Raw genomic sequence first — 27,711 nt, forward strand, 5'->3', positions numbered from 1 at the left:
GCCCGCCTCTTACAGAGTCTTCCTGCACACCTGAGTGGCTGGGGACCTGGCATCTCCTACCCTCTGCCCTGGGTTCTACTGAGAAGGGCTTATTGAGGAGACAGAGGGGCTTTTAGCGCCTCTTGCAACTATCAGACCCTTTAGCCAGAACTGTTACCATTCTACAATTTTCAAATGTCAGGAACCCTAGAGAGAACCTGTCTGAACTATGAAATTTTGAAAAGAGATCTTGGAGGGACAACATTTAAGGCACAACGACTATATATACTTTTGAGAAGACACTTCTGCCTTCCTGTACATGAAGATAACAGGCAATTAAAATTCTAAAAAATGGCCACCTCCAATGAAACAGTAATTAAATGCTTCATTTGGCCTTTCTTTTTGATAGATTGTGCTGTAAGGACACTTAACCATGTGCAGGTGGAAAGTGACTTGTGCCAATCTGCTGTGGAATTCACAATGTTTTTCACACTTCATAATGGCCCTTGGGAGACTTCTAGAAGAAAACACTCTTATAAAAGATACTGACCAGCTGTGCTTTGTCTCCAGAGAACAGAAAAAGGAAGTGAATTCATAACCTAATGGAAGCCAGTGCAGAGTCATTCCAGAAACAGGCAGTTCATTTCTGATCTTTGAGGCTGTGAGAAAGAGCGCTGCGCCATTAACAATAGAGTTAAGGATTGGTTTCTTGCCTAAGTTTATGATCATTGGTTAATGACTGTCTCTGTACATTACTAGACAATGTGACACAGTAGATTAAAAGCCCAGAATACCAACTGAAGAAAGGTAGCTGTGAGGAAGACACCCTAGAAATGTGTTTAAAGTCTATCCCACCTCATTCAGTGTGTGTTTCAACTTCAGTATTTTCAAACAGCTTTGACTTCCATTATTTCAGTTGCTCCACAAAACAACCCTGTTTGGTGGACAGAATTCAGACAATTCAATTTTGATTTGACACATAATTATATGCATTAATTTTTTTCTCTCCTTGTGGACAACTTCTTATCTGCATGTGAAAATTTAGTCTAGGGGCTAAAATACAAGTTTTGTTTTAATGAAGTTATGTAACCTTCTTTAGTTGATTTTTTTTAATGAAATATACTTTATGTACAAGACTGTTAGTCTTGAGTGCACTACATAATGATTGGCATTTCCATACATCATGAAATGATTGTCACGGTAAGTCTAGTAACCATCTGTCCCCCTGCGGAGTTACTACAGTATTATTGATCCTTTTCCTTAGCTGGACAATACATTCCTGTAACTTGCTTATTATGTAGTGGAGGATTGCACCTCTAAGTCCCCTTCACCTGTTCTGCCTACCCCAGCCACCCATTTGTTCTCTGTACCAGTACATCTGTTTTCATTCTGTTTTGTTTGTTTTTGAGATTTCACATATCAGTAAGATCATGTAGTATTGTCTTTCTCTGATTTATTTCATTCAGTATAATACCCTCTAGATCCATTCATGGTGTCATAATGGCAAGATTGCACTTTTTTGTGGCTGAGTAATATTTCATTGTGTGTGTATACCACTCTTCTTTATCCATTCATCTACTGATGGGCATTGAGGTTGCTTCCATGTCTTGGCTATTGTAAATGATACTGCAGTGAACATTGGCATGCATGTAGCTTTTCAAATTAGTGTTTTTATATTTTGGGAGTAAATACTCAGAAGAGAAATTGCTGAATCATGTGGTAGTTCTGTTTTTAACTTTTCAAGGAATCACCATACTGTCTTCCACAGTGGTTGCATTAGTTTACATTCCCACCAACAGTGCACAAGGGTTCCCTTTTCTCCACACCCTTGCTAACACTTGTGATTTGTTGTCTTTTTGATAACAACCATTCTGACAACTGTGAGCTGTTACCTCATTGTGGTTTTCATTTGCATTTCCCTGATGGTTAGTGTACGTTGAACATCTTTTCATGTGCCTGTTGGCCATCTGCATTTCCTCTTTGGAAAAATGTCTGTTCAGATCCTCTGCCCATCTTTTAATGAGGCTGTTTGGTTTTTTTGTTTGTTTTGTTTTGTTTTTTTGAGTTGTGTATGTTTTGGATATGACCCTCTTCTTAGATGGATCATTTGCAGATATCTTCTCCCACTTGGTAGGCTGCCTTTTTGTTTTATTTCTAGTTCCCTTTGATGTGCAAAAGCTTTTTAGTTTGATGTGATCCCATTTGTTTATTTTTGCTTTTGTTTCCATTGCCTGGAGGAGACATAGGCAAAAAAAAATATTGTTAAGACCTATGTCAAAGAGTGTACTGTGTATGTTTCTTTTAAGAGTTTTATGGTTTCAGGTCTTACATTTAAGTCTTTGATTCATTTTGAGTTTATTTTTGTATATAGAGGGAGAAAGTCATCTGGTTTGAGTCTTTTGCATGTAACAGTCCAGGTTTCCCAACATCATTTATTGAAGAAGCTGTCTTTTCCCCATTGTATAATCTTGCCTTCTTTGTCATAGATTAATTGACCATATATGTGTGAATTTATTTCTGGGCTCTTTATTCTGTTCCATTGCTGTCTGTGTCTGTTTTTGTGCCAGTACCACACTGTTTTGACTGTTGTAGCTTTGTCGTATTGTTTGAAATCAGGGAGCATGATACCTCCAGCTTTGTTCTTTTTCTTTCTCAAGATTTTTTTTGGCTATGCTGGGTCTTTTGTGGTTCCATACAAATTTTAGTATTATTTGTTCTAGTTCTGTGAAAAATCCCATTGGTATTTTGATAAGGATTGCAATGAATAAGTAGAATGCCTTGGAGACATTTTAGCAATATAAATTCTTCCAATCCATGATCACAGTATATCATTCTATCTGTTTGTATCATCTTCAGTTTCTTTCATCAGTGTCTTAAAGTTTTCTAAGTACAAGTCTTTTACCTCTTTGACTAGATTTATGCCTGTGTATTTTGTTCTTTTTGATGTGATTATAAATGGGATTGTTCTCTTAATTTCTCTTTTGGATAGTTCCTTGTTAGTGTATAGAAATGTAACAAATTTCTGTATATTCGTTTTTGTATTCTGCAGTTTCACTGGATTGATTGATGAGCTCTAATAGTTTTTTAGTCTTGTCTTTGTGATTTTCTATATATAGTATTATATCATCTGCAAACGTTGACAGTTTTGCTTCTTCCTTTCCAATGTGAATTCCTTTTATTTCTTTTTCTTGATTGATTGCTGTGGCTAGGCCTTCCAATACTATGTTGAATAAAAGTGGTGAGACTAGGCATCTTTGTCTTGTTCCTGATCTTAGAGGAAAAGTTTTCAACTTTTCACCATCAAGTATGATGTTAGCTGTGGGCTTGCTATATACAAACTTTATTATGTTGAGGTATGTTCCCTTTATACTCACTCTGTTGAAAGTTTTTATCATAAATGGGTGTTGAATTTTGTCAAATGCTTTTTTTGCATCTATTGAGATGATCATATGGTTTTTATTCACATTGATTGACTTTCAGAAATTGAACCACCCTTGCATTCTGGGGATAAATCCCACTTGATCATGATGTATGTATTAAATATATTGTTGACTTCAGTTTGCTAATATTTTGTTAAGGATTTTTGCATCTATGTTCATCAGTGATATAGGCCTATGGTTTTCTTTTTTTGAATGGTGTCTTTGGTTTGGTATTAGATATTAGGATGCTGCCCTTATGGAATGAATTTTGAAGTGTTCCTTCTTCAAGTTTTTGGAATAGTTTGAGGAGAGGTGTTAATTCTTCTTTAAATGTTTGGTAGAATTCACCAGTGAAGCTGTCTAGTCCTGGACTTTGTTTGGAGTTTTTGATTACTGATTCAATTTCAATGCTAGTAATCCGTCTGTTCAGATTATCTCTTTCTTCCTGATTCAGTCCTAGAAGATTGTATGTTAGTGGAATTTATCCATTTCTTCTAGGTTGTCCAATTTGTTGGCTTATTATAAATGTTCATAGTATTCTCTTATGATTGTATTGCTGTGCTATCAGTTGTAATTTCTACTCTTTCATTTCTTTCTTTGTTTATTTGGGTCCTCTGTCTTTGTTTTTCCTTAATGAGCCTGCCTTAACAATTTTGTTTATCTTAAAAAAAAAAAAAAACTAGCTCTTGGTTTCATTGATTTTTTTTTTCATTGTGTTTTTTTGGTGTGGCCTCTATTTTATTTCTTTCCACTCTGATCTTTATTATTCCCTTCCTTTTACTGAGGACAGCAGCCAGGAGCTCAGTGTGGGCTGGGGGGCACATCAGGGCAGTCCTGGCAAGCCAGCCTAGAAGCTGCCCTAGGCAGTTTCAATCTGCTGCTTCCATGCTGGGACTGGGAGCAGGCAAGTCTGTGTGTGTTCTTCGAGAGTGGAGTCCAGTCTCAGTTTCTTACAGCCCTCTGGTAAGCCCCACTGGTTTTCAAACTGACTAAGGGGGCTCGTCTTCCCTGTGTCAGACCCCATGCTAGGGTGCTTAATGTCTGGCTTGAACCCTTCGTTCCCCAGGGAGGAGCCCCAAGCCTGTGACAGTTCCCCCTCCTCTTCTGTGTCCCTCACTAAGGGTAAAGGTCCCAACCAAATCACTGCTCTTCTCTTCTGTCAGACTCTGTGTGGATCTTTTGTTAAAGCCTTGGTTGTAGAAAAGCTGTCCAGCTATTCCCCAGGTAAATTTCAGTGAGAATCATTCTCTCTATAGCTGTAGTTTTGATATGTCCATGAAGAGAGCGTCATCCTTCTCCACCATCTTGATCCCACCTTTTCTTTTGTTTTTCAAGATTGATTTGGCTATTCAAGGTTCCTTGAGATTCCATGTGAATTTTAGGATGGTTTTTTCTATTTCCGCAAAAAACACCGTTGGGATTTTGATAGAGAATGCTTTGAATCTGCAGATTGCTTTGGTTAATGTAATCCTCTTTGGAGGATTTGGTGAAGTATCTGTTGAATCCTTTTGCCCAAGTTTTAATTGGGGTTTTTGTTTTCTTGTACTGAGTTTTGAGAACTCTTTATATATTCTGTGTATAAGTCATGCAATGGGTATGTGAGTCACAAATATTTTAAGTCTGGATCTTGTCTTTTCATTCTCTTCTGTTCTTTGAAGAGCAGAGATTTTAAATTTGATTAATCTCAATTTATTGACTTTTTTCATTCATGGGTTGTTCTCATGTCTAAGAACGCTTAGCCTAACTTTTGATCATTATGTTTTCCTCCGTATTTTCTTCTAAAAGTATGATGGGGTGATGAAAATGTTCTAAAATTGATTGAGGTGATGATGACACAGATATGTGAATATACTAAGCACCACCAAATTGTTCACTTTAAATGGGAAGATTGTATGGTATGGGAATTATATCTCAATAAAGCTGTTTGCAAAACAAATCCTAAAGATTTTGGCAAATGTTGACAAGCAGACCTTTACAATTGAGTCTGGAGATTGAACGATAGTTCCCTGGGCTACGTGAGCAGCCCAAGGGGCAAGACGAAGGTCATGATATCAGGGGTTCCCCAAGGAAACTGTCCAGCAAGATTACCTTGCAGTGAACCCCACAGCTGACAGACACCACCCATGTACTCAAAGCTTCCACTCAGCTTTTTGGTCTTTCACTCTTAAATATGAACAGCCAGCCAGTAATTTTATCAGACATCTCAGGAGAATTCTCACGTGAAGGATAGGGACCCAAGCAAACAGATTGGAGGAAACAAAACCTATGCCAGAAGGAGAAACCATTTTTAAAGAATCTATTATTACAAATATTCTCTGAGAGATGAGCTCTTACTTAATACATAAGTTAAATGAATCTATTAAGTCAAACAAGCACATTAACATATTAAAGGAGAAAATGATGTGATTGTCTCAGATGCAGCAAAAGAATTTGATAGAACTCAACATCTATTCACATATGGGAACGAGATATATGAATAGAAGTTGCATCACTGGGGAAAAGATGGTTATCCATATGGGGTACAAACAAAATAAAAATGAATGAATTGTATCCCTATTTCACCACCATAGGTTAAAATCAGTTCAGGCTAGATCGTTACTTAACCACTGTAGACAGTGATGGGCTATTAGCAACACACTTAACCAACAAGTGATTAATCTCCTGAGTATATGAGGAAATCTGAGAAAAATTAGAAAAGTACAAGTACTTCAATATAAAAAGTAGCAAGACAAAAACAAACCTGAACAGATAATTCACAGAAGAGGAAAAAATGACCCTTAAGCATATAAAAAGATGGCCAATTAGTTAAATTAGCAAGGGCATGGGAAATCAAACCGCAGTTAGATACCATTTTCCCCATATCCGGTGGGTGATAGTAAAGTTGAAGGTGCATACATCCCGGGGCCACACTGGAAATTCTTCCACAAGCTGCATGAAGGCTCAGAGCTGCATCGCTTGTAATAGCCTCCAAGTTGGAAGCAACTCAAATGTCTGTTGTTGGTAGAACAGTTAAATAAATTATGCAGTGGAATCCTCTATTCGAATGAAACAGAATGAAACGGGGCCAATGCTTTGACATGGGTGAGTGTGACATATGTAATAAGGAGCAAAAGTTGAAGTCACCCAAAATGCATACAACATGGTTCTATTGATAAAAGTTGAAAACAGACAAAACTCAAGATTATGTCAGTTAAGGATACTTGCACACTGATAAAACTATATTTAAAAAGACAAGGAGTGATAAGCACAAAATTCAAGACGGTGCTCAACCTCTCCGGGGCAGAGGAGGAAGTCGCAGGGGAGTAGGCACTCCCCACGCCTCAGGTGTGGCCGTATCCCACTTCTGAAGCTGGATGCTGAGTCCATGGGTGTGTCTTTGTATTGTGTAGAGTACCTTTAAATGCATTTGAGATGCCTTTACTAGAGCTTCAATAAGTGCGGTTGGTTTTTTCAGGATTTAATCTCTAAGGAATCATGGGCCTGCCCGATCCATAAAAAAAAAATCCTTCTTGGGGGAGGTAATCACCAGCTGTTTCGAAGGTGACTGAAGGTCTAGCTTCATGTGAAGCCCAGGTTGGCTCTGTTGTATTTCAAAGCCAGCTCTCATACAGGATTGCAGGCTGAGCTATTATCATCTGATGGCAGTTACCCAAGTGGAGACGTGACTCACTCTGCTTCCCCGGGGCCGCCCGACCAGAAATCGTTAACCTGCATCCCATGATGTTGGTTTCTAGGAAGAGCACAGAACAGCCAGCTCCCTGACGTGGACAAAGAAATTCAGCCTGGATTATCTAGCCCTGGACTTCAATTCCGTGTCACCAGCCCCTGTACAGCAGGTAGGAAGTACTTAAAATCAGCCCTAATCCTGCCTTCCAGAAGTCCTGGTGTATTTCCCTCTGGGGTATATTCTTTGGGTGGATATGTACAAATTTATGTGGTATTCATACTCCTTAAAACTTGGACCGTAAACTTTATTGAGTGTAAGCTGTGGTATGAATGAATAGTAGGGAAGCAGTGGACAACAGCTAAATATTCTTGAGCAAAGGATGCTTAACAGTGTGTTGTTTGATGAGAAAACCCACTTGCTGAACAGGATAGACAGTATGATTCCATCTTGTGTGTGTGCAGAAAAAACATCTGGAAGATTTCCCTTCTCCTTTACCTTTAATTTCATTCCAACAACCTAAAATGATACTCCAGAAAAGCGGGTCAGAAGGGGAGACGGATGACTACAAAAGGCACATTAGTCGGTTTTAGTAGGCTGTGCAGTGATGAGCACCCCAGATCTCCAAGTTGAAGGGAGCAGAGGTGAAGAGCGATCTGTACACAGACACACAAAGTGTAGCATTTCTTTCTGCAGGTAACTTGATAGCACTGTAATCTACCACACTCGAACTGCCATTTTCCTGACTTTTTCTTTTAATTTTTAGAATTTTTTTAAATTGAAGTATAGTCAGTTACAATGTGTCAAATTCTGGTGTACAGCATCATGTCCCAGTTATAAATACACATACATATATTCATTTTCATATTCTTTTTCATTAAAGGTTATTACAAGATATTAAACACAGTTCCCTGTGCTACACAGAAGAAATTTGGGTTTTTTTTTTTTTACCTATTTTTATATGTAGTAGTTAATATTTGCAAATCTCAAACTCCCAGGTTTATCCCTTCCCACTTCCTTTCCTCCAGTAACCATAAGATTGTTTACTATGTCTGCAAGTCTGTTTCTGTTTTATAGATGAGTTCATTAGTGTCCTCTTTTTTCTTTTTTCTGTTTTTAGATCCCACGTATGAGTGATATCATACGGTATTTCTCTTTCTGGCTTACTTCACTTAGAATGATGATCTTTAGGTCCATCCATGTTGCTGCAAATGGCATTTTATTATTTTTTATGGCTGAGTGGTAGTCCATTGTATAAATATACCACAGCTTCTTTATTCAGTCATCTGTCGATGGACATCTAGGCTGCTTCCATGTCTTGGCTATTGTAAATAGTGCTGCTATGAACATTGGGGTGCAGGTGTCTTTTGGAAGTAGGGTTCCTTCTGGATATATGCCCAGGAGCGGGATTCCTGGGTCATACGGTAAGTCTATTCCTAGTCTTTTGAGGAATCTCCATACTGTTTTCCACAGTGGCTGCACCAAACTGCATTCCCACCAGCAGTGAGGAGGGTTCCCTTTTCTCCACAGCCTCTCCAGCATTTGTCATTTGTGGACTTTTCCTGACTTTTAAAATTCGATGTAATGACAGTCTTTTTGTTCTCCCCCTTCAGAAACTTCTCCTTTTAGAGGAGCAAAGAGTAGACTATGTCCAAGTGGACGAGCAGAAGACGCAGGCTCTCCAGAGCACAAAGCAGGAGTGGACGGATGAGAGGCAATCCAAAGTGTAAGACAGCTGGGCTTGCTGGGCCTGAGACTTGGGGCTTGCTTGGAGGTTTTCACTAGAATTGCACTGATGGTCAACACAGGTTAAGATGCAGAGAGAACTTATGGTACCTGTGGGCTTGGCAGAACCTTTGGGAGAGAGGACATATTTGGACACATTGAACGGGGAGAAGAAGGAAGTGGTTTCCTGACAGAGGGGCCCTGGGGGAGCCCAGCCCTCCCCTCCCAACCCGTCGCAGCAGTGTCCCTCCCCAGCCACGCCTGCCCATGCCCAGAGCCTCAGGGAGGCTTGGAGTTGGCTCCACAGTCACAAAAGACAGAGATGGAGGATTCCACTGGGATGTAGAACACTCCACTCAGGCAGGGTAGGAACAAGAAAAAGAAGAGTTGGGAGGATAATTTCCCCAGTGTTTGGTTAAAGAGCTCTCCAGTGGAGCATTTGGAGTGCAGACTGGAAGCAGTATTACTACCAACAGGCTGACATCGTTTGACTCCAACGCCTGAAAGTTTGATCTGTCTCCTGTGCCTTCCATTGGACTCATAAATTATCCCAGGAGAGAGGCACCTGGAGAGTATCGTGTCCCCATCCCTGAAAGCGCGGTTGAAGAGATCAAGCCTAGTGATGGTGGCGGAATCTGCATTCCTCACTCCAAAGACTCCAGTGACAGAGGCGTCGAGTCCCGGGCTCCACGATGACGGTATCAGCTTACACTGGGGGCTCTAAGGATCATCTCTTCCCCTACAAGACCTTGGAAGCTAGGCTTGGCAGAGATTGGTGCTCCCACTTTGAAGAAAAGAATACTAAGAGCTGGAGGAGGGAACATTTGGCCCAGGATTACTCATGGAGCCGAGACATGGAGTCTCTTTCCACCGTCTCACGCTGCCTCTGAGGATGCTGATGAAGTCCATCAGTTTGGTTAATTCTGAAGATGTGTGGGAAACACACGCCAACCCGGGATGAGTCACCGTCTCCTCTCCCTTTCACAGGATTTTGAGCAGGTGCTTTTATACTTGAAAGGTATGCATGTCAAGCCAGGGTTTCTGTGTGTGGCGTTGAAACTGGGAACTCTAAGGTGATCAGTAGTTCCCTTTAAATACCTCTTGACAATCTGTGTGAATTCCATCCCTGGTTCACGTGGTCCCCTCGCAGCGTGTTTCCCATGAGCTGGCTAATGCTGGTGGAAAAACTTATGCCACCTCGGGGAGGGCTACCCCTGGCTATCTTCTGCTTGACTCAAGCTTTTGTGTGACAGTTATGAGCCGAAGAAAATGAACAAACCAAAAAGCAAGCCCCATTCTCAGGTTTCCTGGCTAATGTTTCCCTCCTGCTTTAGTGGCGCCTAGACCTTGAGGAGGGCAGATATTCACACTGTGCATTGAGGGCGGCTTGTCGCCTCTTCCTTTATGGGGCACTGGGGTTCAGGGGCCCCAGACAAAAGTCTCAATCTGACACAGAGTTTTACCTGATGCTCTTTCCTGAGCCTTCTGAGCACCTGCAGGCAGAAGACAGATCTGAACAAGTGGGTAGTAAGCAGATACTGACCTACTGTTCTGTCCCTGTGTCTTATACATGAGGCTAGATCACGTAGGCAGGCAGGTCTCTGACAGTTGGGGTTAGTCAGAGCAATTGTCAGCCTTATGCAGAGTTTCATGGTTTTGAACTGCTCCAAAGGTAAGTGTCAACATCTTGGTTTTTCAGACCATAAAAGAAGTAATTTTGATGTTCCAAGCAGCAGGATCTGGTGACATAATTTTCTTCCTGGAACAAGATGGGGGAACACTGCCAAGTGCTTTAACTGACTTGAGTCCTTAGTGAGTCTGGATGGAGCCACAAGAGGGCTCCTTGCACCCCACGGCCTGCTCCATGTCACCACACACAGAGTCGCAAAGAGTCACAGAGCCTCAGGCAAGAATCCAGGGCAACAGACGGCCAGTTCCCATGGATGGTAGCTTCCTCGTTTGTGGGCCACCTGTGTTTAGGTCGTCAGAAAAGTTGTACACCCAAGTGTCGAGAACCTCACCAGATTGGGGATGGATTGGAAAAGTAAATACAGCTGAAATGATGTCAGCAATGAAATGTCATCCAGGTGACCAAAAAAAAAAATCTGTTTCTACAAAACATTTCCAGGGCCATAGTTACTGCACGAAACAACAGACACTTGACTGGTGTGGCTTGTTTGGAAGTGATTAGGGATTTTTTTTTTAAAAAGATGACTTCACCTCATTTCCAGGGTGTATGCGATGATGTCTTGCTTTGATAAAACCGCTCATGGATGACTCCACAAAAACAGAACAATTCAGGGACACAAAATACAGGTGGTTTCTGAGCTGACAGCAGCGTATGCTCTTGAGAAAGGCACCAGCGTGGACTAGCTGTGCCAGCAGAGAGCCATGATTCTGAGGGTCTGTTTTTTTTAATAGAAAGGATCCCAGATACTGCTCCAAGTCAAGTGCACATGGCACAGCTGTACGCTGTGCAATACACCTTTCTAGAAGATTTGAGAATCATCAGGACAGTGTAGTGATTAATCCCACGTTCTTTTCTGTAGCTTCTTTTGGCTTCATTTCCTTCCATCTCGTTTTGTTGGGAAATACTCCCAGGTCAGGAGTTGTGTCATGCAGAAAAGGCGGCTGAAGGGTGTCAAGCCCGTGAGTCCCCAAGTCCTTGGGCCACCAGCACCAGCTGGATCATAGCCTTTAGGTCTGAGTTGCACCCGAAGGCTCCCCTAAGGCCCTGCTTTCTCCTGTCAAGGCCACCTCCTCTGCCCCCATTCACACCACCTTTGTATCCACAATCACGCTGATTTTTAAAAATTCACTGTGTTTTTACTGTTTCATTTCTGGCATTAATAAAAGTCTTGGAGGAATTGTGCCCGAAGTGCCCGCTTATTTGTTTTAAGTGACAACAGCTGATAAAAATAGGGACCACGGTTTGAAAGCTGAGTATGTGAAAATAGACTTCATTGCCATTTTGGAAATACAACAAACTTCACCTGAGTCATGTGGAATGACCTACATTCGTGGCATTTCACTGCAAACAGGTGGCTGTAATCAGCACTGCTTCTGGTCAGCCAAACCGCATCCTGACACCCTTTTTTTCTCTGACATTAAAAGCGGCAGCTCGTGACCTTCCTGTCCCCAGCAGGGGCCCAGCGCCACCACCTCCTCTTCTCCACAGTGAGGCTCCCAGCTTCTCTGGGCGCTGTGCAATCTCTGGGTGACTGTGCCAGGCAGAGGCCACTAGGGTAGCAGGGGCTCCGGAGTAGGGGAAACAGGCCAAAGGCAGAGACCCGACAGCCAGGGTGCTGAGGGGGAGGGGAAGCCACGTGAAAGTCCGCGCCCTGGGGAAGTATGAGGCTGGTTACCCATCATCCCCCGACCTGAAGAAGGGCAGGTTGTCCACGAGGCTTAACCAGAGACGCAGGGCCCGGGGACTAACCTAAAGCGGCTCTGAACCCCAGGCCCCTTGTGCTCCGGCCCCCTTCCTCCACCAGAGGCCTCCCCAAGTTTCCGGATTTCTTCTTTATTTTCCTCAATTTTAAACTGCCTTTATTGTTATCATTTCCTTATTTTAATTGTGCCATTTGTTTTTATAAATGTAATTTTTATTTTCTGCAACTGGGAGAGTGTGGCACTGGTGCAGGCTGGTTGGGTGCCCTCACGCCCCCCCCCAACACACACACAGGGGCACTTGATTTATGACGGGGGTGCTGGGGAGCCTCAGGGACAGACGGCCTCGCCAACAAGGGTGCCGGGTCACTGGGGACCCGCCAGGACAGTAATGAGCCCTGAGCCCGCTCGGCCGCCGATTCCCGTGGGACCTGGAGGCGGAAGGCTGAGCGATCGGTTTGCCGCCTTCCCTCCCCGGACCCGGCCCTTTCGGCGTCTGTCCGCCACTGCGGTCCTGGTCTTTGCTTCTTGGTGAAAACCTCCACTTCGATCAGCTTTAGCCTTTGCTTCCCTTCGTGTAAAACAACACAACCTAATTGTTTTATGTCTGTTTTGAAAGTTTCAATCATTTAAATTTTTTTGTTCTTCAATTTCAGGCTTTTAATTCATTTTCATACTTTATGGTGATAGAAGTCATCAAGTAGTTACCTGTATTTGGAAAAATTATTATTAATTAGAAGAATGATTATTAATTATAAGACGAGAATTTTCTGGAATGATGGAAATGTTCAATATTTTAATCCGGGTGGTGGTTATACAGGGGCTTACATACGTAAAAATTGATCAGTCCTTAAACTTAATATTTGTACACTTCCCTGCATGTAAATTATACTTCAACAAACCAGTTAACATGAGGGGAAAAAAGACTCCAGGGGAATTAAAAAGTTAATATTTAGAAACACAACCATACAACGTAGAAGAAACTAGAGGAAAACTTTTTATTATCTTGGGGTATGGAAGACCTTCAGCAGCAAGGCACAAAAGACAGAAGCAATAAAGGGAATACTTATTTCCTTTGATAACTCCATCTACTTCAACACATATTTCGGGAACACCTGCTACATAACAGGTAGTCTTGTAGGCACTCTGGAACTAAGAGCGTGAACAAAAATCCCTTTCCCTAAGGAGCTTATGCTCTGGCAGGATGTGGGGCACTCTTGGTGCTCCATCCAAATCCTCTAGGACACCTTTCACTGTTTGACGTGGCCCCTGGCTTTCATGTGCCTTTGCTGCCAACAGCCCGCACCTGGGACTCCCTGTCAGTGGAGAGCCTCTCCGGCACCTACTGGAGCTGCTTTACCTGCGAGAGCAGAGAACACCTCGGGATGCACTCCGCCTGCCCTCTGCACTGAGCAGGACAGCATTCTGAAATCTCAGTTCCTTTACCTCAGGTTGGGACAAAGTCTAAGGAGAAATTGCATTGCAGAGCTCCCCAGTGGAATGTGGCAGGATTCCTCCTCTCCCCGAGACGCCCCCTCGCTTGGACTCCGCCCCTTCCCCGTCCCGCCTTCCCGCTGTCGCCTGCCCAGCCTTCGGCGAACCCAGCTATAGCACACTGAGTTCTGGAAAAATGGCTGTAAAGAGATCTTCTGTCCCACTTGCTCGTCCAGAATCTAGCCACTCCCCATCAAGAGGTAGAGTCTCCGTCCTCTCCTCTAGAACTTGGGTCCTACAGGGGACAGAGCTTCTGCCTGGCCCTCTCTCAGGATACACACCCTTGGAATGCAGGCATCACGCTGTGAGGAAGCACATGCCACATGGAAAAGAGCGAAGGCCCTGGGCCCTCAGACTCTGCTGCCTTCCCAGCTGGTAGCTGGCACAAAATTGTCAGCCGTGTAAGACCCGTTGGAAGCAGATTCCTCCAGGCTGCAGTTTGACCACCCAGATGTGGTCCCATGCAGCAGATGTGAGCCTTACCCCGAGTGGCCGCCCAAACCAGAGATGTGTGTGCGAAGTAAATGACCATCGTTACTTTATGTCACTAACTTTGGGTGTGGCTTCTCATGTAATAGCAGTCACTAGACCACCAACCTAAGACACAGGTGAGACAGGAAGTTAAAAAAAATCAACTTGTAAATTATACTGTATCTTAGAAACTGATGAGTGGTATGGAAAAGAAAAAACAGCGTGAGGAGGAGCAGGTGTGCACTGTCTGGGGGGGCGGCCACATGAGTAAGGAGGGGGAGAAGATGAGACCTGAGCAGCCTTGGAGATGAGGGAGCCACAAGCTATGTTTGCGAGAGCCTTCAAGGCAGGGAGCACAGACTGCAAAAGCCCCAATTCAGCAGAAAACTTGCAATGCTGATGGCACAGCAGAGGAGGTGGAGTGGTAACTGAGGACTCGCAGATTATAATATAGGGCCTTATTGGCCATTATAAGGCCACTGGCTTATGTTCTGAGTGAGAATGGAGCCAGTGCAGGGACCTGAGCAGGGGAGACATGCCATCTGACTTACATTGTGAAACGATCACTGAGCCACCACAGCTGCTGCACGCGGTCAGGTGAGACTCTCCATCACCGTCGTCACATCACGACCACCGCCACCATCCCCACCGACAGCACCTCCCTCCCTCCAGCCCACGTCAGGGTGCTCCAGGTTCTGTAAGGCAGGCTGTTCACCTGTGTGGAGTGACAGGGACCGGATCTGCCCTGCCACTTAACCTGAAAGAACTCCCTAGAACCAGGCAAAATACATGAAACACAGGCTGCGAAGAGGGTGGCTGTCGGGCGGGGAAGGACAGTCAGGGCTCTCTGGGAGACGAGAAAGGAAGAGGGAAGCCGTGCACTGGCCCCAGCTCACTGTCCCAGAGACCTTCCAGACGGAGTCCAGCCGGCTCCCTGGGTCTGGGGCCAGCCTGGTGGGCGGAGGACCGGAGAGGAGGGAGCCCTGCACCCGGGCAGAGGGTCCCACGGGAGGACACACAGACCACCGAGCAGCACAGGCTCCTGAGGAAACTGAGGCCGGGGACTGGGCCACCCCAGTGGATGAAAGGTAACTGCCCAGCGCTCAAGCAAGACAGGGACTTGCAGCTGTCCCCACCGGCCAGAAGGGCAAACCTCGCCATTCAACAGGCATCGGGCCAGGGCTCAGAAGGGTGGACAAAAGATGGCTCCTCCACTGAAAGCCGCTCTGGTCCCAGGCAGCAGACCTTGAAAGACTCCAAGGGCAAAGGCTCAGTGTCTGACACTGAATCAAAAACTACCAGGGGATACAGAGCAGGAGAATCCAACCCTTAACTAGGAGAGAAATTCATCGCTGAACGGCCTCCAGATTGGAAAGGAAGAGGTAACACTGCCTTCATTCCGAGAAGACATGATCACCTACGGGGAACACCCAACGGCAGCTACAAAAGAGCTACTAGAATAAGTGAGTTTAGCAAGGCTGCAGGATATGACATCTTTTCCCAGGAGCCACCTCCTTCTAACTAAAGGCTTAAACCACGGTCCCAGCACTTTTTCTTCACTGGCCTGAGAGCAGGCCAGTGAGCCACAAAGCTCCTACTGTGGTGTTTCCGGGTTGTTTCCTCTTCTCAAGCAAACCAAGTTTTTAAAAAATTTTGCCGAGGTTGGGAGGGTTTTGCTCAGTGGTAGACTGCCTGCTTAGCATACTCGAGGTACTGGGTTCAATCCCCAGTACCTCCATTAAGAAACAAACAAACAAGCAAACAAACAAACCTAGTTACCCACCCCCCACCCCCCAATTTTTTTTTTTTAATTTTGCCGAGGAGACGCAGTGGTGACAAGGATGTGGGCAACCAGCATTCTGGTGGGACAGTACATTTTCTGGAGAGCAATTCCACACTTCAGATTGAGAACTGTAAACATTTAACCAATTCTACCTCTTTTAACCTATCTTAAGAATCATTCATGCAAAGATTTATACACAAGAATTCCACTGAATCTTTACTTATAATATGTCAAAAATTGACAGTGATTTAAATGCTCAATAATGTTATCTTTTACGTATCCCTTCAATAATGCTTTCGAAGAATTGTTAGGAAAAAAAGTTCACGTTAGTTAGATGAAAAATATCAGGAAAAATGCTAAGCTTGCAAAATATATATTATTGTTATACATTTGGTACATAAATACAACTATAAAACTAAGGAAATGTTCCAGAATGGTGACAGTAGTTAATACTGAGTGACAGGACCTCTCTTCTTCCACATCTTAAACTGTCTTCAATTATGTTGTGCTATTTGAAAATCTGGATCCCAGAACCTCCCCTCCAACCAGAGGACAAAGGCAGGAACATTTGGAGGTGCCACAGTTGAAAACGAATTCAGACACAGCATCATAGCTCAGTGTTATTTTCTGTAGTTAATAAGCATTTAAGCACCAAACAAACCAAGGGGACCCTGAGCGCCCAAGCGCCAGTACAGGCAAAAGAGGAGGCCCCACAGTGAAGCGGCTACTACTGTGGGGGTCACCCCCCTAGGAAGGATGCGCTGTCTAGGAAGGGACACAAGGTTTGACCTTAACCTCCTTCCCCCTCCCTGGCTTAGCGGGAAACAGGGGGCCCAAAGCGCTGCAGGGTCCGCATCACCAGAGCTAGCTGGTCCAGAAAGTTGACGATGGAAATTCGCAGGAGGCGGGAATCTTCAGCTCTCCAGCGGCTGAAAGGGAGGGAAAAAGAAAACCCAGTTGGAGGGAGGTGCTAAGTCCCACCGTCCCCGCCCTGCTCGTCTATGACCCTGCGCCCTTTGCCATCTCCCTTAGAGTGCCCCTCAGGTGGAGCTGGGTGCAGCGCACCGGGTCACCTCCCTAGGCCCAACCCTTGAGTGGCCCCACGTTGCCAATCGAGCGCCCCTCCGGGCAGACCCGGCCACCTGCCGCCCCTCCCCATCAGCCCCTTCTAGAACTTACACCGCCAGGAGGCTGCCGCTGACTGTGAGCTCCTTCCGAACCGCCCCTCGGTGGGGTTCGGCATCTGGGGCCAGGGACCCACGGGCGATCTCCGCCTCCAAGGTGGACGGGAAAGGCACGTCTAGGGCGCTGGCGAGATTCGGTTAAGGCACCATCCACGTAGCTTCTGTGCGCTGGGCCCTGTCTCCGGCCCCCCCTGACTAGCCCCAGCCCCTTCGGGGCCGCTTCCATCCCACTCCTGGCCCATTCTAATGCACCCCAGCCACCCCGGTGCCCCCTGCTCTCATTTTTTCTCCCCCCGCCGTGCCTGGCCCGTACCCCGCAGCCCGAGTCCCCCTTCTCCCCTTCGCTCCCTGGCTGCCCCTGACTCATCTGGTCCTCTGTCCCACCTCCCACAGCAGGCAGCCCCCAGCCCATTCTCCGCTGCCCCCTCGGGCAGGATGCAATTCGTGCAGTCGGCTTCTCGGCCTTCCGGCCGTGGACATGGGGTTTCCGCCCGGCCCCGAAGTGGGCTGTGCTGGCGCTACACGCGGAGCTCCGCCGGCTGCAGCGGCTGCTACCCCTGCGCCTCCGGGGCTGCCCAGGCCATCCTGACGGTCCCGGGCTCCAGCGCCGCCCGCCGCGCCGCCTGCGCTCGCCTCCGCGCCCGCCGCCTGCATGGCTGCCGCGCTCCGCCTCCGACTCCGCCCTCCGGACGCCGGTCGGCTCGCCGCGCCCACCAGCGGCCGAGAACCCCGGGCTCCCTCCCGAAGCCCCGCCCCCAGCGCTGACCCCGCCCCGCCCGCGGCCGAGAAACCCCGGCTCCCCCGTGAAGCCCCGCCCCCGCGCTGACTCCGCCCCGCCCGCCTGCGCAAGCGGTCCCTCCGCAGCCCCCTCCATCCTTGCCGACCCCACCCCCTTCCCCGCCAGACCACGTGTGAGGCCACCGGGTGCCTGGCCCGGTTCACGCCCTGTCCGTTCCCAACGTCCCCGAGACATGTGACTCCACATGGACGTGGAAGTGACTTGTGGAGGGGGGTGGGGTCGGATAGCCCCGGAGGGCTACCGCTCTGCACCCGGCCTCCGTCGCAGGTGTGAGCGGAAAAACCAAAGCAGGCGGTAAAGGAGCCGACCGGCCGGGCCGACCGGTTTGCTTTTTAGGAAGAACACTGAGTGGCTTGCGTGGACGTCGAGCCCGCCTGCGGGGACCCCCGCACAGAGGCAAGGAGAGAAATGACAGGGCCTGAACTAAAGTAGTGGCAGGGGAACAGGGCTAATGTCCTGTGTGGAACGTCAGAGTGCAAAACGAAAATCGCTGGGATCCCAATTCAGTGAGTGACTGTGGATGCGTATAGGAATCCCAGGACAACATGCCAGGGTGTAAAATTACTCGTTCTCTCTGTGTGACGCCATCGTGGGTGATTTTAACTTCTTTCTTCTGTCTCCCCGGCAAGGTTTTGAGAGCGACCTTACGTGGCATTTTTCATCCAAAATAAGGTTTTAAAGTGACGTGAAATTTCCGATGCTGATAGGCCTGTTACTTTTCTATTGTCCTCCTTTGTAATCACAAGGAAGGACTCGAAGCTGAACTGGATCATCAAATCCTGTTGGATCTCCCCTCAAAGTAGGCCCTCAATCAGCCCACGTCCCTCCCTCTCCATTGCTAGTTCCCAGGGGCAGCCCCCGTACCTCCCCGAGCCCTTTGACAGCGTTCTGACTAGTTTTCCTCTATGCCTGCTCCTCTGCAGCCTGTCCTCCACACAGCAGAATCCGTTCTGAATGTCTAGCATAAGTCATGTCACACCGTGTCCCTGCTTAAAATCCTAAGACACTTTCCCTTGGCCCTTGGAATCAGATCCAAACTCCTTGTTGTGGCTTATAAAAGCCGGGTGTGACCTGGCTCCCAGCTCCTCCACCCTCTATCTCCACCTGCCTGCTTCCTCATTCTGTGCAGCCTCTGGGGCCTTCTCTCTGCTCCTGATCAAGGGTGCCCCGCCCCCAGCCCTTTCCACTTACTTCTATTTGGAAGACTCTGTCCCCAGACTTTCCCACGGCTGGCTCCTTCTTGTCATTAGGATCTTGGCTCCAGTGTCGCTTCTGAGAGGCCTTCGGGGTCACCAATCTAGCACACTATCCCCAGGCACACTTCATCACATTTGCCCATTTCAGTTTGCTGCATTTCTAATAATCTGAAATTAAAACTTTGTTTTGTTCACGTCTACGTTGTTGATGGTACCTTTTCAGTGCAGTTTATGCAATAGGTGGTGTGTTGCCTGCCAGCTGAAACAGTATTAAGTACAAGACTCAACCACTGCCTTGGGCCTAGCACTCCCACAGGTAGGCGGTTCCTTCACACATATGGAACAACCTATGCGCAAAGTTACTCACTATAACATAATTCGTAATAGAAAACTGTTGGGTACAGGGCACATGCCCCACAGCAGCAGGGAGCTGGTGAAATTCATTATGGTACAGTAGTCCTAAGCAGCAGTAGAAAACCATGAAAATCTCTAGTGAAAAATGAACTGATTTCCAGGATATGTTGTTATGTGTAAAAAAAAATCAGAATGCAAAGGACACACACAGACACACGTACTTATTGGGGGGGAAAAAGATACAGGACAGACAGAGAACCTGGAAACTGATGAAAGTGACATGGGTATGGGACTTCCTGTAATACATCTTTTTGTGCAGTTTTGACTTTGAACCATGTAAATGATTTATATGTTCAAAAGTATATTTGAAAGAGTGAAAAAAATCAAGTGCTTACACTGAATAAAAACAAAAGCCAATGAGCCTAACTGCATGTCCAATCGATAACAGAACCACAGAGAGAAAATAAGTCTGGTACCTTTTAAACTCAGCCCTCTGTGCTCCCTTCACGGGGTATATTCCAGGGACAGACAGCATTGGCTTTACTCTCAGTGTGTCTGTTGGTGGCGGTGACAGTGCTGAGATGACTGTGAAGCTGTCCGGGGTGCACTTTAAGGTCGACTCTATCCGGTAGAGGAAGGGAGCAAGTACACCGACAGATCGAGCTGTGGGGAACATGGCTGTGGAATGAGGGGAGGTGACAAAGAAGTGTGAAGCTGGGTTGGAACTGGGGGTTGCAGTATGAACTCAGAAAATGTTTGCGAGTTTGTCCAGTGCAAGAGTCTAGAAACAACGACACCCCAGTAGCAATGAACGCACCCCGTACCAGACCTTGGTTCTCAACACCGTTCTCCACTGAAAGGAACCACAGCTCCTTGGAGAAATGGAGGATCCTAGGTCTGGGGCAGGAGAAAATACCAGATGAGCCTGAGGCACGTTTTAATGCTAGAAAATAAGGACATGCTTGAAAAGCAAAAAGATTTGGCATGTCAAAGGGATACAGGAGCCAAGCAGGAAGAACCAAAGCTAGAACAATTTGAGTGTCAAAAAGGATATTAAACCTTTGGAGAGGAGTGTGACTGGGAGGCAGCACCAGGGAAGGTCATATTATGTATTTATTATGTATATATTTCCATCTGGAGGAGACAGATACATGGGCATATCCATTTAAAGAATCCATTGAGCTGTACATGGATGATTTATGCATATTACTGTATGCATGCTGTAGTCCGATAAAAATGACCCCCAAAATGACACTCTTGGATTCTAAGTTGTTAAATGAAAAAGCAGTGCCATCCACTGTGATAACTGAGAAAAGAGAGCGGGGGGGTGAGGGGAAGGAAAGCTCTTCCTAGAGAAATACCAACTAATAATTGTAGAAAATCAGCCCACGTCTCTCCCTCTCCATTGCTAGTCCGACCGCATACTCACCAGAAACAAGTACGTGCTCAACAATAGCAACAAAAACCATTATTTTAAAAATGTGCCTACAAGTTCTTTGATATTCCTCCTTACAAAAAAAAATGGAGCTTAATTTCCCTCCTTTTGAGTGTGGGCTGGACTTACTGATTTGCTTCTAACAAACAGCACATGGAGGAAGTTACACTGTGGAAATCTGCAAACCAGGTCATAAAAGGCTTTGCAGCTTCAGTCCTTTTCTCTTTCTTGGCTAACTGTATCAAGGGAAGCCAGCTGCCACGTAATGAGATGAGATCCAGGTGTCAAGAAACTGATGCCTCCAGCCAACGGCCACGTGAGCTAGGCTAGAAGCAGATTTACCAGACCAGACAGGCTTTCAGATGACTGGAGTCCTGACCAACGTCACTGCCACCTCATGAAAGAGCCTTGTGGATGAGCTGGGACACTTTTTCATCTGCAAGGAGCCTTTGTACTTCCTTTTCTGTGAACTCTTTGTTCATATCTCTTTCCCATTTTTCTTTTATTCTTATCAATATTTATAAGTTTTTTTATATGTTGGGGTAGTAACTTTGGCTGTGACATAAATGGCAAAAGAGTTTTTCCTGTTGGTCATTTCTCTTTTTATTTTGCTTCTGGAGAGATGACATGCCAACTGTTTTAGTGTTATTTAATTGATCGATCCTAACTTTATTCTTTTTAAATATAAAAACCTACTCTTTTTAAATGTAAAAAATTCTGAAATTTACCTGGAGCAATATAATGAAAAAGTAACCAGGAACATGCTAGGAAAGGATAGTAATTGCAGAAAATAGCTCCTAGATCCATAAAATGCTTAGCAAAACAGATGCAATATGCAACACGCTACTGCACAGTGTGTTTATGTTAACAGAGAAAGTCCCAGGATGACTTAGAGCTGGATGGACACACGACGATTTCTGAAACCTTGCTGAGGAAAAATAACTCGACATGGGCAGAGGATGGCAGGACTAGCATCAGAAGCTTCACACATTTGCTTTGGTCACATTCTCCAAACGCTCTGAAAACAGCAAGATGTGGCTTAGGAAGACACAGCCATTCTAGCCTAAACAGAAAACAAAACAGCCCAAGGAGCCCAATCCTCTCAAGAGCCTTTCAGCTATTTCCTTCCTTTGTTCTAAGCATTAGGCTCCAGTCAGAGAGAACACCCTGCCCTTTCCGATGCTAAAAAGAAACTGGAAGAAGTGAGCAAATGATAAGGTTGTTCAGGTGGAGAGAAAAATCTAGGATGGATACTGTTGCATAAGCAGCTGACAGAAACGCAATGTAAAAAGAGAAAATGGACTTTGGCTTCCAGTCCAGCAGATGAGGCGCTTGGAAGTCTGTCTGTCCTAATAATCAGTAAAATGCTGAACAAACAAAATCAACTCTTCCTAGATCTGCCAGACAATGAAGGTCAGATACCAAGAATCACAACCTAACAGGACGAAGCCCCACAAGCAGAAACCTCCATGAGAACAGAATTGTGAACTAGAATTGTAACCAACAGCTGGAGGCTCAGTGTGGACAAGGCTGAGGGATAAAAAACTCCAGGGGGACCTGGTCATAGAGGCTCCACATTTTGTGAGCTTTACCTCAAGGAGCTCTGTCTACTAGGTCCTCCCAGGGAACAATGGAGAGAAATTCTCTCATGCTTCTGGCAGGGGGTAAGGAAAATACCCATAATGACACCCACTGTACGATCCCGTTCTTAATAAGATCTGCCCACCAGAGAAACTAACCAGAGCCTGAACTACTAGGGTTTTCCAGAGCCTAACTGCCTGGGAAGGGAAGGAAAATGCACAACTCCAGCTCACTCCAGCCTCACGGAACCTCCAGGGGGAGGGAGGACTGAGAAGCATAGGTGAAGTTCACAGCCCAGGGGTACAGGCTCACCAAAGACTGACACCTAATCGTAAGACAGACTGCTTCCCTCCCTCAGCCCTCACCACCACATTACTAAAGGACTATTTACTGCAGTTGCTTTTACCCAGTACAGCATGCCCAACTATCAAGAAAAAGTAGCAGGCTACTGAAGGCAGAAAATGCACTTTGAAGAGACAGAGCAAGCATCAGAATCAGATTCAGATGAAGGAGAAATATTGGAATTATCAGACTAATAAATTAAAACAACCAAAAAATATGATTAACATGTGAAGGGGCTCTAGTGGAAAAAGTAGACAAAGTGCAAGAAAAAATGGGTAATGTAGCTGTGAAGTAAGGGCCTCTGCCTCCCATTCAAGCAGAGCCACCAACTCAGCAAGCACCTGCTCTCAGAACTGGCTGGGAATGAGCCTGCCTTCCAGGGACCTGTCCCTGTCCCACGGCCCTCAGCACACTGTCTTATCATATGCCTGTTCACAGGGTTGTCTCCCCAGCCTGACAGGTAGCCCCTGAGAGATGGAGGTGTCCAGACTCCCCTCTGGATCTCCCGGGTCAGACAGGCAGGTGAGAGGAACAGGCATAGACCAGGTCTTACTGAGACCGCCTAAACAGAGCCAGTGAGGGATAGAGAGGAACTGGGAGGGAGGGACAGTGGGTTGGGGACGTCCCACCCAGGGAAGGGGCAGCTACTGCCTGGGCCTCTGCCCCTGGGGAGGGAAGGCTGCTGGGCCTGGATTTGGAAGGCCATGGGGCGGGGATCAAGTGGCCTGGATGGAAGTACCTGCCCCCTGCCCCCTCCCTGGGCTCCAGCCCTGGTCCAGTCACTTCCCACTGCAACAGTGGTCCCCGGCGGAGACACTCCACCCCTCATGCTGCGGTCCCTTCTCCTCCCCGCCCAGCCATCCCCTCCCCCCGCCTGCTGTACCTTTCCTGTTGACTTGACCCCCTTCCAGACACAGAAGTAGACCAGCACCCAGCAGGCCAGCAGACACAGGGCCACCTCCCAGTTGAGGGCCCCTGGCACCTCCAGCCCCCCAGAGAGCCGCAAGACTTTGTTCCTGGGGGAGGGAGAGCGCATGAGGGCTGTGCTGGCCGAGGGCAAAGAGACGCGGAGCTGGCCCGGGCGTGGTGCTCCCCCTCCTGCAGCCCTTGAGTCCAGCTGCTCCGACCTGTGCACCTGGGCCCAAGCCTGCAGCCTGGACGGTGTCCCTGCAGCACGTGTGCCTGGAGCCCACGAGCCCCTGGCGGCCCGGCCCCACGCCATCCCCGGCACGCGCGGCAGCGGCAGCGGCAGCGGCAGCGGCAGCGGCAGCCTCGCTCCCCCAGGCCGGCAGGCACAGCCGCGCCGCATCCCTGGCTCATCCCCCCGGGGCTGGGCCCCCACCCCCGCCCCTGCAGACTTGAGCTGTGGGCGGGGGGCCAGAGGGACAGGCCGGGCGTGGCCCAGAGGCGCCTGACTCACTCCCAGAACTCGATGACAGGGGACCGGCGGTCGGCAGGCTGGTCAGACATGAGGGTGGCCCGGCTGGCACCACGGCAGAGACTCCGAGGTGCACGGGGCTCGCTCTGGGTGCGCAGGCTTGGCGGGAAACGGCCACGTGCCCACAGACCTTGTTGGGCGCGCGTCTGTTTGGGCATGCGCACTGGGGCGCTCGAGCCACACCACGTGAAGGGGAGGAGCGTCGTTCGGAGGTCTCATTGGCTAAGCAGCTTACGGGGTGTCTGGGCCCGAGGCAGGGCCAGTCTAAAGGGACCAGACCGTGTGGGTGTCTGTTTGCGCAGGCTCACTAGGGTTACACAGCGCTCTACGGGCTGGCGCTTCATAAGGGAGCGCCCATTGGCTAGAGAGCCTACGGGGTCTCCAGGGTCTGTTGGCGGGAACCAATCACGAGCCAGGAGGCGGTGCCAGGGGTCTGTTTGCGCAGGCGCCCTGAGAATCCCGAGTTGCACTGCTTGCGAAGGGGTTGAGTTTTGTGACGGGGCACGTTGTCCTTCAGCTACTCCTCATAGCGACGGTGGGAGGATCCAAGATGGGGTCTGACGCGGATGGCGGAGGAGCCGTGAGGGCAGCAGATGCAGGCGCAGGTGCCGCGGTTGTTGCAGTGGAGGCAGCCGGTGGTGGCCAGGGCGCGCCAGGTGGCCCTGGCGACCTAGGTGGCCCCGGTGAACCCATCCACCCTGGTGACCCTGGAGACCCTGGCGACCCTGGCGACCTCGACGGCCCAGGTGCTCCCGGAGGCCCCGGTGTCGCAGGAGAGGCGGATGGTGCAGCCGGTGGCATTCCCCAGATTGAGCGGGCACCCCAGGCACCAGGGCCTGGTGGAGATGCAGCACCCGCGGCTGGAGGTCCGGGTAATCAGCTGCTTCAGTTGTATCCTATTTGAGGAGCCCTGGCGGGCTGGGTGGCCGGGGGATGGGGCTGGAGGTGGTTTGGGGGGGTCTTGCAGGCGAGTAGGGCCTGAAGTGTAAAAGGAGGGTACTCTTGGCTGCTGGGGGGTATGGGCCAGGGGTGGTCTGGGCTGACAGAGGGTGGCAATGGTGAGGCAAACCAGTCTGCCGTGAACCAGAGGGTAGGGGCTGTGACGTCCAGGCTGGCCTCAGTGTATAGGGTGGGAGGTTGGGGATGGCCTAAGGGGCGGCCTGGGAGGCAGGCGGGTCTCAGCGAGGAGGAGGCCAGCGGCGCAGGCAAAAATCAGTCGTGTGGATGGTGCCTTAACCATATCTCCACCAGCTTCTTCACTGTGCCGTTCCCGTCGCCCGTGGAGGCGGAGATCGCCCACTGGTTCCTGACTCCAAATGTGGAACTGCAAGGGCCAGTTCAGGAGGAGTTCAGTGTGAATGGCAGCGTCCTGGCTGTGTCAGTTCTACAGTGGGCCGGGGAGGGGCTGGTGGCAGGTGGCCAGAGCCAGTCTCCGCCCAGGTGGAGCTGTCATGGAGCCAGGGAGGGGTGAAGTCTAAGGAAGAAACGTGGTGCTGTGGTGCTCTGGGATTGTCGGTGTGAGGGGACAGGGGGAGGAATGTGCTTCCCCTCCTCCTAACGAATTTTATTTTTCCCTCCCTTTTAGCCGATTGACTGCTGAAGACCCTGGCCAGCTCCGAACTTCCATCGCCTCCTGCCTTGACCAGCTTTTCCTGGTGATGCAGGCCATGCAGTGCTTTGTGCCCCCGAGTTTTGCTCAGCCTCAGCAGGGCAAGGGGGGCTAACCTAACTGATGTGTCCCGCTCTAAGCACCCTTCCCCAGGGCACTGCTCTCTGCAGTAGTTGCCGCTTTGTTATTGGGTTCTGATCTTTTGCCTCTTCTGGCCCTTGCGCACTCAGGGCCCATGTATTTTGTTTGGCAATTAAACGTTTGTTAATTACAGAAAATAAACCTGAGCTACTGCTATTCTACTGCACCTCCTAGTAGTCTTGCGTTTGTCCTCAGGTTGGAGGGGAGGTTCTGGGGTTCAGATATTCAAGTAGTACAGTGTAACTGAAGACAATGTAAAAATGGAATAAAAAGAAAATTGTGGCCTGCCATTCAACGTGATTAGCTCCCTCTAAAATATCTTGTATCCTGCAACCTTGCTGAGCTCACTAATTAATTGTAATAGCTCTTTTACAGTCCCGTTGGACTTTCTACGTACACAGTCATTCTGTCGGTAAATAAAGGCACTTTTCTTTCTTTCTTTCCAGCCAATGCCATTTGATTGATTTCTGTCATAATGGATTGGATTTTCCTGCTTTTTTGCATGCCTGGTAATTTGAGATTGGATGCCAGGCGTTATAAATTTTCCCTTGGGTGCCGGATATTTTTCCATCCCTAAAGTTATTCTTGAACTTTGTTCTGGGATCCTGTTAAATTACTTGGAAACAGTTTGATCCTCTTGAATCTTAAGATTTACTATGTGGGACCAGAGAAGATCTTAATGTAGGATTAATTTAATTAACTTCCAGTCTTCAATGCTAGGGAAGGCTATAGTTAGAAACAAAGACTCTTACCCATGATTACTTAGGGTGGCAGTAAAATCTATCTGGACATTTCACTGGCATTTTCTATTAAAATTAAAGGTGTGCGTTTCCTTTAACCCACCTTTGGGAATCTATCATTAAAGAAAAAAGAAACACACACACACACACACACACACACACAAAACCTCTTGCATATGCGAACAAGGCAGAATTGACCACAATGTGAATTACAGCATTGTTTGTCATTGTGAAAAATGGGTCGAATGTACATCAATGGGGAAAACGTTTAGGAAATCATGGTAAGTCCGTCCTGGAGGAATAGCATATGGCAGTTGAAGAGCAAGAAACAGATATGAAAACAGATTAAACGAGTTGCATCATTTCCCCTGCTGATGTACATTCTACTAACAAGAGCTATGCTTCTGATGGAATTGACTTCACCTCTGATTCCAGGAGTGGGCATGTGGCTCAGGCCTGGCCCATCGGAGCACTGCTTTCCTCCCGCCATGGTGATCCCATCCAACTAGTGACACTTTCGGGGCTGCAGGGGGTAGCCTGGTAATGGACAGAGGGGAAGCTAGAGCCAGAAGAAGGCAAATCTCAGAGAATCAAATCCTGGATCCAGCCATGCCTGAAGACAGAACTACCTCTGGACCTTTGAGTTACACAGACTGAGAAATTCTCCCTTTGGTTTAAGCCAGTGTGGATATTTTTGATTCTTTTCTTTTCTTTTCTTTCTTTTCTCTACTTGCAATAGAAAAATCTTGACTATTATTGAGTTGAGGGATCATAATGTTATTTTTTATTTAACTACTGCGGTGAGAGGACTTTGCCCTCCTTTATTACTTCAGGAGAGAAATGAGCCTATTTTCTTCCTAAGGGATTGGCTCCTTGCTAAGAAACCATCAAGCCATATGGTAGGAAAGGGGACAAATTAGTTTTTGTGGGTAAGACTCCAAAGAAGAGAGGGAGGGACTTCAAGGGG

At 47.4% G+C, this 27,711-nt stretch overlaps 2 protein-coding genes across 8 annotated transcripts in view; one reads left to right on the forward strand and one right to left on the reverse strand.

Annotated features, from left to right (window-relative positions):
• Nucleotides 1–26,120, forward strand: part of GAB3 (GRB2 associated binding protein 3) — an 84,403-nt gene extending 58,283 nt beyond the window's left edge. For 4 of the 7 annotated variants that reach the window (XR_010379349.1, XM_064482764.1, XM_064482763.1 and 1 more), the window contains 2 exons: nt 7,133–7,234; nt 8,676–11,659. Coding sequence is in view for 3 of the 7 variants with exons in the window: in XM_064482764.1 (XP_064338834.1) it covers nt 7,133–7,234; nt 8,676–8,792 (219 nt within the window). In the remaining 4 variants the exon portion in view is untranslated. Of the gene's footprint in view, nt 1–7,132; nt 7,235–8,675; nt 11,660–25,839 lie in introns of those variants that run through there. The other 3 variants (XR_010379348.1, XR_010379347.1, XR_010379350.1) reach the window with 3 other exon arrangements.
• Nucleotides 16,283–17,781, reverse strand: LOC135318493 (EKC/KEOPS complex subunit LAGE3-like). The gene is made up of 3 exons (XM_064482823.1): nt 17,549–17,781; nt 17,105–17,233; nt 16,283–16,854 (listed from the first exon to the last, which is right to left on the reverse strand). The coding sequence occupies exons 1-3, from the start codon at nt 17,761–17,763 to the stop codon at nt 16,740–16,742; spliced, it is 459 nt and encodes a 152-aa protein (XP_064338893.1). The 5' UTR covers nt 17,764–17,781; the 3' UTR covers nt 16,283–16,739.
• Nucleotides 26,121–27,711: the final 1,591 nt, after the last annotated feature.

Source organism: Camelus dromedarius, chromosome X (genome assembly GCF_036321535.1).
Source record: "Camelus dromedarius isolate mCamDro1 chromosome X, mCamDro1.pat, whole genome shotgun sequence".
Lineage (NCBI taxonomy): Eukaryota > Metazoa > Chordata > Mammalia > Artiodactyla > Camelidae > Camelus > Camelus dromedarius.